The sequence below is a fragment of the Nannospalax galili genome, unplaced genomic scaffold, assembly GCF_000622305.1.
Source record: "Nannospalax galili isolate Female #2095 unplaced genomic scaffold, S.galili_v1.0 scaffold884, whole genome shotgun sequence".
NCBI lineage: Eukaryota > Metazoa > Chordata > Mammalia > Rodentia > Spalacidae > Nannospalax > Nannospalax galili.
Genome location: NW_008352264.1, coordinates 1,292,496 through 1,304,514, shown reverse-complemented (window position 1 = coordinate 1,304,514; position 12,019 = coordinate 1,292,496). Strand labels below are relative to the sequence as shown.

Here is a 12,019-nt window from a genome sequence, read left to right as displayed (position 1 = left end):
TATATACAAATTTCTTGACATTATACAATAGAGGAGGTATCTGGCATCAGCATGTACTTTCTGAAATAGTTTCTCAAAAGTCCAGATCAAACAAACATTATTGTGACATTGGATTTAAAGTTCAAGAGACTCTCAGGAATCAAAAACTTAGTGCATATGTTAAATAAGATAAGTGTATCAATTACCCTTTCGAGAGAATCCCCAAGGATAGATGGGTATCTGTCTGTCCCCCTAATTATCATAGTATAAGTGCTGCTGCTTTGGAGCATATAAATTTTTATTCTGAATAGATGTTATATAAAATAATCAGTCCATTTACTTTTAAATTAAATCATTGACATAGATAAAATAAAGGCATCAGACACTTCTTTCTAAATACATTCATACCCCACTTCCCTTTCATCACATCCTAGTGAATGAACCATCTTTAATGAGGTGCATTTTTATTTTATTTAATTACATGAGTATGAGGGGTAGCATTTGTGCACATGAGCACAGACACCCTTGGAGGCCAGAAAAAGATGCTGAATTGCCTGAAGTTGGAGTTACAGACAGTTATGAGCCACCAGACATGGGTGCTGGGAACTGAATTCAGATCCTCTGGAAAAGTAGTATGTATTCTCAAGCACTGAGCCAGCACTCTGGCCTGCAAAGAAGCTGCCTTGAAAATTTCTTCTTTAAAAGAAAAGCCAGAAAGGATGTTATTATATGATTTATTGTTGCTACTCTCTTCCTTCTCTTTCATCTTATTTTGTGCCTGTACTTTTTTACTCCAGGCTGATGCAAGTCTTACACGTTTGACACCATTCATGACAAATCCATTGTTTTGTGTCCTTCTACCTCCTGATCACTTATCTTGTACCACTTTGGACAATTTTTGAAAAATCTTTGTATGGATTTTTGTCTTCCAATCTAATATTTAATGGAATGGCAAGGTCCTAAACATCTTTTAACTTTTCAAGATTTAGCACAGTGCCTGTCTTCAGTGAGCGCAACCACTTTTTACTCAAGGATGATGCAACCATTTTTAGAAATTAAAACGAATCCTTATGAATTGAAACAAGCTGTATAAAATGAACCTGGCTGCATGTCATGCTGATGGTGTAACTACACAGACAGAAGAATTAGCCACTGCTATTCCAATATTCTGATTGACATCAGAACATCATATCCTGATCACATAGTCCCAAAGGGACATATTCTAAGGGCAAAGAAAAGAGAATTGCAAAGAAATCTTACAATCAATAGTTATGATTCTAGTAATAATATTGACATTGCTATTTTGAATAGTATGATAAAGTAAATGTATTAATATCATTAGAGAGCACACTGCTTAGCATAAATAAAGGAGTTAAGTATGAAATCAGATTTTAATAAATCCTTATCTTTCATTTCAATTAAATGTACTGATGTGAAATCATAATTTCATTCATTTTAATATACAAATTTCCTCATTTTTTACTTTGAAGCACTCCAAGCAGCAATGGAACCCAGTATCAATGATCATTTATATTGCCCAGGTTTTTTTTTTTTTTGTATCCAAATACCATTTCACTCTAAAGAATCAAAATTTCTTGAGAAAATAGTTAATTCCATGACTGGCACAGTAAATACTCAAGAAGAGCTTGGTACCTCTTCTGCTTTCAAAACACAAGGTAGTTATCAAAGGCTTATAAAGTCAGATCCTGGGAATGCAGAGACAACTTGATGAAACAAGCTGTGGTAAAGACAGGACAACTTGGGGCTGGAGAGATGGCCCAGCAGTTAAGAGCACTGGTTGCTCTTGCAGAGGACCTAAGTTCGATTCTCAGCACCCATACATGGCAGCTAACAACCATCTGTAACTCCAGTTGCAAGGGATCCAATGCCCTCTTCTGACCTCCGTAGGCATTTATGGGTGCACTTATATACATGTAGACAATACACTCATACACAAAAAAATAATAAAATATTTTTAAAATAAAAAATATTTTAGAAAAGGACAACTTAAACACCAAAACTAATAACAATGATACAATTTACAAAAAGCAATTGAGTATATAATGATACTAAAAAACAAAACCAAGTTGTAAACTGAAGCTCATCAGACACTGTTGAGGTTGCCCAAGCATCAATTTATTACTCTGAAATTAACAATTAAAAGGGGAGGACCGACCATGAATCACACCCTTCCAAGGTGAACTATACTGATATTTCATTGTAAACATACACATGAGGAAATGCAGCAGAAATTCAAAGAATAAAAATTAAATAACAAATTGCCATTTAACCACCCTTAATGAAGTAAATTATTCAGGCAAGGGCTATCAGTGGAGAACAATATGTAATGCATAGGTTCATGGGAAATGTCCCATAAACAGATAACCACATGAACACAAATCAAAGTTACTATCTCTAAGGGTGAGAGAATATAACATTAATTGCATCTCCACAATGGGGCTCAAAATGAACTGCATAACACTGTCAATGAAGAAGTCTTCTCAAAAATAAATATTAAACTTGAACCAAACTACCCTATAGCTGTAACTTGCAGTTGAAAAGAATGACAGAGGATAGAGGCTTAAATAAAATTATACCACAGAAAGCAATTGTCTAAGTGGTTTTCAGGAAGAGGGACTGTTTTTAGATTGAAAGATATCTAAGAGATACAGCAAAGGAAATTAACACCCAACAGGACCTTATTGGATTCTGATTCAATCAAGACAAATATAATAAACATTCTTAGACAATGTGAATTATGGGTAGGAATATAGACAAATATTGGGCAATCTTAAGGTATCATTTATTAATAACTGTTATGAGTTGTTATGATGATATTATACTTGTGAAGATGCTATTTTCTTCTATGTGTTTCAAAATGTTTAGCAATAAGAGTAAAATACATTTTGGGTTTGCCTTCAAACACTACAGCAAAAAGGAATAAATAGATGTGGCAAAATGTCAGTAGTAAAGCTGAGTGATAGATGGGCGTCCCTCGGCTCTTTACTTTTGTATGTAATATTCAGAGATTTTCATTTGAATACTTTGATAATACTTAAATGCTTCCCATCAATAGTCTTCATCCGAATAGCTTTTGGCACATTGCATTAGCATTTAAAAATCCTTGGCCCTAAATCTCCTGTAGACAAATGTGTGAGGAGAATCAAATCAATAGTCTGTTCTCCTCCACTGTCATCCTTTCTCCTCCATAACTAAAACTAGCTACACAAGAAGTCTATCTTTCCAAAAAGGACAAAGAACCTGTACAACTCCACTCCTTTCAGAGACCCACCAATGGGCAGCCCAGATGTATGCCTTCCTCCTGCATCACCACACTCTCTTTCCTGTGGGCCCCAGACTTCCTACCTGATTGGAAGGTGATCTCACTGAACATCATCCAGGTGTCAGCAAAATGGTATTGGCATTTGATGGCACTAGCCATTCGGTGGTAGAGAGGCACTGTGACAAACCGAGCACTGGGGTTAACATCATCCAGGACCAGGGGAAAGGAGATGGCATTGGGTTCCCACTCGTTGGCTTCAGAGCGGAAGTAGCACTGGACTTCCTTAAAGATCTTCACACCTTTAGCAAACATGTTGTTGCAGTGGACCTGGTTTAAAAAACAAAAAAGAGGCATGTGAGAGACAGATTAGCCCTACTGAGTTATATAGGACATAGCCCAAGCTAGCCCAGGAAAACCTGAGATCTGCCTATTTCTCTGAACTCTACCCTTAGTAAAAAGCTGATATTCTGTTATAGTCTGGGTAGTACAATGGTATACTAGTCAAGCCTTATAAAATCTAGGCATCAACCACAGTTTCCATGACATCGGGTGCTCCAGCCACCTCACTTCATGTTGCTGAGCGGCAGCATCCTCACCTGTTAAACAGTGCTAGCTCAGCATCTTTCCCAGCTCCTTCCTTGCCATGAATTCTATTGGGGCTGTAGTCCTCTCAGCTATACTTGTTGTCTGCCCATGTTTGAGCTATTCTGATCCGAGATCATGAGCCAGACTGACATTCTAGGTCCTCCCAGGTGCCTTCCAAAGCCAGAACATTCCCTTTCAAGAAGGTTAGGTAAGAAACTTGAAAGAATACAATATACAAACCAATACAATTTCATCTTTCTTTATGGAAATCTCACTTCAAGTGCCATGGATCAGCACTTTCAGCCAGAGACACAGACTTACTCATTTCTCTTAATTAAATTCAGTTTAAGTAAAATCATTCTGATAGCAGCATCAAATCTTTCTTGTTGATAATTTCTGAGTTGAGAAAAGAAGTCGGTTGGAAGTGAACTGGCATCCACTTGCCTGCCGCATGACCCTTTTGTATGGCTTGTGAGGGCGTCAAGAACAAAGATTCCACAACAGCCCTTCAACAACCCACAAAAAAGTATAATATGTATGTTTGCAACTGACTCAAGTCCCTCACAGAAGTTCAGTTCCATTTCCTCTGACTCAGTCTTACGTGGAAAACAGATACTTTGCTGGCTACTGTCCCTTGAATATAAGAGCTTCACGGGTTGGAAAGATATAACTGTCATGAGAGGAATGTTTCCTGTTTCCATTTTAATGTCTAACTTAGGCCCTGAGTTGTAACTGTTTGACTGTCTTTGACCCCTTCTGGATAACCAATGCAGGACTACCAGGCAGAATTCATTTTTAGCTAAAGAAGAAACAGTAACGATGAAAGGAATGTAATGATTAAAGGTCAGGCCAGAGATAGTCCAAGAACAGAGCACTGGCGCAACTAGAGACTGTAAAAACCATCTAGTCCAAGTTTATATTACTAACAGATACAGATGCTTACAAGTTTCCCTAACCTATGGTCAGTCAACAACAGAACTGGTTCTAGAGCCCTGGATATCTATTCCAATGCTTTTTCTGCACATACTGCACTGAAATACAGCAACCACCTTAACTTTTCCATTTGGACTTTTCTCCAAATGTCTTACTGATGAAAACATATGTTAATACCTTCCTTGGAGTGAAATAACCTTTTTAGTTTATTGAACCACGTCGGTGGAGTAAGGCTAAGAAAAACAAAACAAAACAAAAAAGAAATACCATCTACAGTTCAATAGATTTTTCAGATGTTCTAAAATCTGCAAAGTGTTGGATAAGGATCCTGTGGGGAAGGTAATAATCTCTCCCACAGATGTTTTAAGAATTCTCCCGGAATGCAAATAAATAGCATAGGATTTCATTCCCATGTGACCTTATATATTTATTTGTTAAAATAATTTACTTTAAATGCATTAATATGCCTTAGTGGTATATTTTAACCTTACTTCAAAACAGGAAATTAAGAGTAATTTGCCTCAGAAATGCACTAATCTTTGAAAGACATCACTGCCACAAAAATCATCTTTCACTTTTCTTCGCCCAGAAAAATTAAAACATATGGAAAATCTGTTTGTCCTTGAGAGAACTATTCTAAATCTCCTAGAAGTTTGTGTCATCCCAATTTAGGATTTTGAATAATTTTGATCTGCTATAAACTAAAGAGAATCCTGAAGACTCAGGAAGATCAACGTTTATTGATTAAATATCATAACTTTATAGAGAGTTTAAAATGCATGTAATTATTTGTTGATTACAAATTCTCCCAAGCGTTTGCAGACTTATGAATTTACATGAATTTTCATAGATACATGTGGTGTGGTTTTTGCTTATGGCATATTTTGGTTACCATGCATATTTCCTTTTGTCCCCCCTTGCCTCCCATCTACAAAATCTCTGAAGAATAATGTGTCGTACATAATTCCACACACTTATGTTGTACAATTGCTGAAGAGCCATCATCAAACAAGAAGCTAGCAGTGTGGCCAGATGCTGATCCTTCTCATCTTAAATGTTTGCTCATTTAACTGATGGCTGTTAATCCAATTAAGAACTATTATTACATTAACATCTGGGAGTAATATAAAAGACATACATTTTAAAAATAGTTTGTGTGAAGAATAACAAATTTTTCATTAGTAGGAACCCTTTATGACAACAAGATTTTCCTCCTGGTGGGTCCTACATCATCCTATATACATTTCTTTTGTAAATCAATACTGCCTTCTCTCATTGACCTGCAAAGTGTCCCAAATAGGGTGCATTCTTTACGCACCAGTCTACACCCAGAATCTAGCACAGCATGCTGTAAATATACTTGTGAAATCAAGAAGTAGAAGAATGGGCAAACTTAGGAAACATATAAAATAGAGAACTGAATAGTAAGGCAGAGTTATCAATTTGTTGATTATTAATATCTACACCTGAATATTAATGGGGAGAAATAACAGAAAAACGGGAATGTTCATGTGGGAGAACAAATTCATTTGCCCACATGAACCATATGAGATCCTTATAGCCAACAAGAGGGCTTTCCTACATATCACTGGTTCCTAGTTTCCTTAAGCTTAGAATTCACGTTTAACATCAATCTGGCTACGCTGTGCATGGACTTCTCTTCACTTCCATTGCTTTCTGAAACAGGCTTGGGATTGAATAATGGCAAAGGAGAACAATGATTTTAACTACTTACCAGGAAACACACTATATTGTAACAGAGATGCTTTCAGCGGTAACATCAAGCTTTGGCTCCCCTGTGGGGTTGTCCTTCAGAGGAAATGGACCCTGGGCCTAATCTTCCTTCCTCAGCTCTCTATGTACTTGGGTGCACTATAATCAATTACGTGACAGCCTCTAGGGCAGCCTGTGCCAAGCCTTTGGCTTCCATCACTCAACAAAATCTACCAATTTTTCTCTTAATTGTTCTGCAATAATATGATGATGAAATAACTGTTGTACCTAATGAAATGGATATATTGACTCTACTGCTGTAAGGAAGGAAGGAAATTGATGACTATGGGCCTAGACTAGCCCCTCACAGAATTACAAATGAAGAAACAACCTTTAGAAATAAAGTGACTTTGGATGCATGTTGCCATGTAGAAGTAGATAACATTTTTCAATCCAGTTCTGTTGATACCAGCTCAAGGTTCATCTAGAATACCTTTTCTCCCCCCACACTGTGATTTGGACTTCTTTGAAGAAAGCCCACTGCGTCTAACTCCACTGACCTTCATTGTAGTGAAATTCCTGATTCGGTCAAATTCGAACATGATCTCGATATAGCCGTTGGTAGCACTCTCATTCCGCCAACCCACATAGTCATAGCCGGGCCACACGTGGTATTCATGAGTCTGGGTGAAATCATCCAGGCCAGACACCCCATCGGTTAACTGACCCAGTCCTTCAGTCATGCTGCTCAAGCCAGGGGAGAAGGAGAGGAGGGAGGAAACTAGAGTTATTCACACATTCACAGAAGAGTTTTTCACCCTGCTGTTTCACTGCTGGGTTTTGCAAGAGCCGAATGTCTTAGAGGTTGAAGGATTATGAAAACTCAAATTTGTTTTAAACTAGCAATTTATTTTTCTACATCAATGGAGAATTAAGAGTTACTGCATTAGTAGCAAAATTTTTAAGCAATATTATATGCCTTTATATGTGACACTTTCTGTAATCTATTGTATCCTTGTGTGGTGGTTTGAATGAAAATGTCCCCTATAGGCTCCAAGTATTTGGACATTTTGTCCCCAGTTGGTGTTGCTGTTTTGGGAGGTCTTAGAAAGTGTGGCTATCCTGGAGGAAACATGTCACTGGGGATGGGCTTAGAGAGTTCTTAAGCCTTGTCAAAAGTGCAGTTGCTCTCTTGCTTCCTCTGCCTGCCTGAAGATATGAGAGATTAGCTTCCTCTGCTCCTGCTCCAGCCACCTCTGCTGTCATGCCTCCCCGCCACGAGGGACTGTGATTCCCCTGGAACCATAAGCTCAAATAAACTCATGCTTCTATAAATTGCTTTGGTCAGTGTTTCTATCATAGCAACAGAAAAGTAACTAATACACCTTGCCTATGCTTATTGACTGAATGTGGCATCTTGATGTAACAGCTCACTATTAGCAACGGTACTTAAATCAATTCATTAATGAGTGAAGGAATGCATAGTATGCACACAACAGTAAAGCACAGAACTTGGACCATCACTAACTGAAAGTTTCCAGAGCTTGTAGGAAACTTAGGCAACTCTTCTTTGACTACATGCTGTCATTATCCAATGAATCAACTTCAGACAAACCAGTATTTCACATCCCCAGCAACCCAATTTATCTTAGATAAAAAGCAGAAGTCATCTATGCCAGATATAAATACTAATTTATATTGCATTTAATTTTTAAATTTTCTAATTTAAATTTTTTGCTTTTTGAGAATTTTATATGTGACTACTGTAATTATATGACTTCTATCTCTCTACTCCCTCTAACTCCTCCTATAGTCCCCCACTCCCTCTCAATATCCTGAGCTTTAATTATTATTGTTTTACACACACACACACACACACACACACACGCACGCACACACACCGGTGAGAGTATGTACTTATGCTTAGGGTTGACCACTTGGGCTTAGTAACCCATCAGGGAACTCCTCTCTCGAGAACACTGACTCTCCCTCCGTCAGCAGCCATTTTGAAAGTCCCCCATCCATGTCAGCATGTCAGCTTGTGTTATCATTAGGTCATTGTCTAGGTGAACATATTGCTGAGATTTCATGGGTGCGGCTTCACTCTAGTCATGTCTGGAAGACACCATCCAGCAGCAGGCATCCTGGTCCTTTGGCTCTTACAATCTTTCTGCCCCCTCTTTTGTAATGTTCCCTGAGCCTTAGGTGTAGGGGTTGCATTTTAGATATCTCTATTGGGGCTAGGCACCCCACATTCACTATGCTCTGCGTTGTGATCAGTTATGGCTCTCTGTAATCTTCTCCATCTGTTGCAATGGTGCAATAGTGGCACTTTTATCTTGAGGATAACCAGCAACTGTCTAATTGAACTTTTAGATCTGCTCAGTAGGAGGGAATTTATACCTGGTACCATAAACCTAGACAAACACTAGTGACTGGAAAGGTCATAGACCCTAAAGGAGAACAGCCTACTGCCATTTTCCTAAACCAATACAATTTCTAACTGTATTCTAAAAACGTATCCTTAAACCCACAGGTAAGTTGTAGCTCTTACCTCTCATAAAAGAAACTACATTTAATTTTAAATAAATAAGTAAATGACTAGGCTCATGGAGAAAAATGTATGGATTTCATAAGAGTCTCAGCATTATAATTTTGACGTAAAATGTCCCCATAGGCTCATGTATTTTAATCCTGATAGAGGTATTGTTTGGTGGGGCGTGGAACCATTAGGAGACAGGGCCTCAATGGAAAAGTAGAATACTGGCTTCAGTGAGACTTTATAGCCCAGCCCTACTCTAGGTTGGCTTTTTGCTTCCTGACTGCAGATCCAGATCAGAAAAGTAACTAGTACATTAAAGTATTAAATATAATTTATAATTTTTTCTACCTTGGCAAGTTTCTCCACTTTTGAGGCTGAGGCTGGTGTGATTTTGCCTGACTCCTAGATGGGATCTGAGTATAGGTACATTAATCTGACTGTCTGAAGAGCATAAAAGAGCTCTTCTTCCCTATTTTTATAGAGTAACAGAGAAAAACTGATGGTGGGAAGTACCTCTCTCCTCAAATTCAAATTCTGGTTGATATGTCAGAACTCTCCCAAAAGACAACACTGGAACTGTCATCAACCCTCAAGCAATACTGCCCTAACCTCTGAAGTTCATAACCAGAATCAGTGGTGTGCAAAAATTGTAAATTGCAAAAAGAAGCAGGAAGGGAACATTATGCCATCCTAAAGAACATTTATTCATTAAAAATGTTTGTCAAATTACAAAGCAGGACTGCCCTTATTCAGTGGTCAGAGCTAGGATTCCCTTCCAAGCTTTGGCCATTGTCTATTTACACATCGTAAAGTTAGGAGAACATACATTTGCTTGCAATCAGTATAGTTCCCTTGTCCCCAGGAAAATAAATCCTATGAAAGTCTTACGAAAAGCAACACAAACTAAAAACTATTTGGCTTCTCCATGATCAAAATTAAATTAAGTGGATAACAAAGAAAGAGAGAAACTTTCTAAATTTACTTTATATTCTTTAGAAGTAGGTATTAGAATTTCTACATTAAGTATAAATTATTCTTGTAATTTTCTAATTTAAAAAGTACATTTACGGGGGCTGAAGAGATGGTTCAGCAGTTAAGAACACTGAGTGTTCTTGCAGAGGACCCAGGTTCAATTCCCAGCACTCACATGGCAGATAACAGCTGTCCGTAACTCTTGTTCCAAGAGATCTGATGCCCTCTTCTGACCCCCGAGGGCACTGCAGGACACAGGAGCACTTACACACGCAGGCAATACATTCATACACATAAAATAAAAATAATAAATAAAATTTTAAAAAATTAAAAGTACATTTATAACTGTTTCCTGAGACCCTTATCTGGATACCTTATATTCCTTCACTTAGCCATACCCCAACCAAATGTTATTACCTCAATTAATGAGTGTTTAAATTTCCATAATTATTTTACCTAGAAATGCGGGTACATGCCTGTAATCACAGCGTTCAAGAGTATAAGGCTGGAAGATTAATAGTTTGAGTTTAGTCAGCTGAGACCCTGCCTCAAAAGCCAAGAGAAAAAAGAATGAAACCCTTTCCTCTGGAGCATACAGCTACATTTCTAGTCCTTCCTAATTGCTCCCTTATAGCCAATCACATTGCAGAAGTCTCTTAAATGTACATTCTTCCTTATTCTCGTTCCCAAGGTGCTATTATGGCTTTGGAGATTAGTTTATTTTAACTCACAGATTTTGGAAATTAAATTACCAATTTAAGTTTCTCATCACCCTCACATCTAGTCTCTCGCTGCCTGATTAATCTAGCAAAACAATAGCTGTAATCTTGTCCTTCCAAGTTTTAATAATCTTCAATAACTCATTATACCAATGATGTTGACAGAGAACAATGCTCCTCTTCCTCCCCCTCATCCTCCCTCTTCTTCCTTTTCTCCTTACTCTTCCTGGCCCTGACATTCAGAAGTCCTCCAAAGTATGGCAGAATCTGCCTAACAACATTTCTCAAAAAATACGCTACATAAACACAGCCCTTGGTGAACTAAACTGTTCCTATTTACCACACTTTCCTCTAATAAACTTTGCAACCATAGTAGTTTTAAACTCCATACTAGTTCCTCAGCCTAAAATGTCATTTGAAGATTCTTACCTATGGACTTTCCACCCATCCTTTGGGACTCATTTTAGATTTATCTATTCTGTCTTGTCTTTGCTGGTCTTCCCATCAGATAATAATTTACATGTATGTAGAAATTCACCTTCACAAAATGATTTTTTTTTTTTTGGTCTTTTTGAGACAGGGTCTCCCTATAGTCCCAGCTGGGCTGGAATTCATTATGTAGACCTGGCTGGGCTTGAACTTACAGAGATCTGCCTGCCTCTGCCTCCTGAGTGCTGAGATTAAAGGTGGGGGCTACTATGCCCACCTTTTATGCATTTTTTAAAAAATATTTTGTTGTTTTTATATTATGTGTATGAGTGTATTGCCTGCATGTAAGTAAGTGCACCCATGTCAAGCAATGCCTGTGGAGGACAGAAGAGGCCATCTGATCACCTGGAACTGGAGTTACAGACAGTTGTTAGCTGCCATGTGGGTGCTGGGATTCAAACCCAGGTCTTCTGCAGGAACAACTAGGGTTCTTAACCACTGAGCCATCTCTCCAGCCCCTGTTATGCATTTTTAATCAGTTAAGTTTCAGAGTAAACAGAAGTAACTTCTATTACAAATCCAGATGTTTTCACATTCAGTGTGCTTTCTGACTAATATCCACTCTTTCTTTAGACCCCCAGAACATTGTTCAGGCTGTCTCTTACTCATATCTTTATATCAGTGTTATCACTTAAGTGTGAAGTGTCCCCTACATTGTTTGAACCCTTGGTCTCCAGTAGGTGGTGCTGTTTGGTGACTCACTTTAAGCAGGATTTGGGAGAGCGGGTCTTAGAGATTATACCTCTATCTAGTTCTAGCATGATCTAGCTCTCTTTCTGCTTTCTGATGGGCTGAGGAAATGTT

At 38.1% G+C, this 12,019-nt stretch overlaps 1 protein-coding gene across 5 annotated transcripts in view; it reads right to left on the bottom strand.

Annotated features, from left to right (window-relative positions):
* Ddr2 (discoidin domain receptor tyrosine kinase 2) overlaps positions 1-12,019 on the bottom strand; it is a 172,009-nt gene that overhangs the window by 16,230 nt on the left and 143,760 nt on the right. For all 5 annotated transcript variants that reach the window (XM_017802204.2, XM_008849081.3, XM_017802205.2 and 2 more), the window contains 2 exons: positions 7,054-7,237; positions 3,346-3,589 (listed from right to left, as the gene is read on the bottom strand). In XM_017802204.2, coding sequence (XP_017657693.1) covers positions 3,346-3,589; positions 7,054-7,237 — 428 coding nt within the window. The remainder of the gene's footprint in view (positions 1-3,345; positions 3,590-7,053; positions 7,238-12,019) is intronic.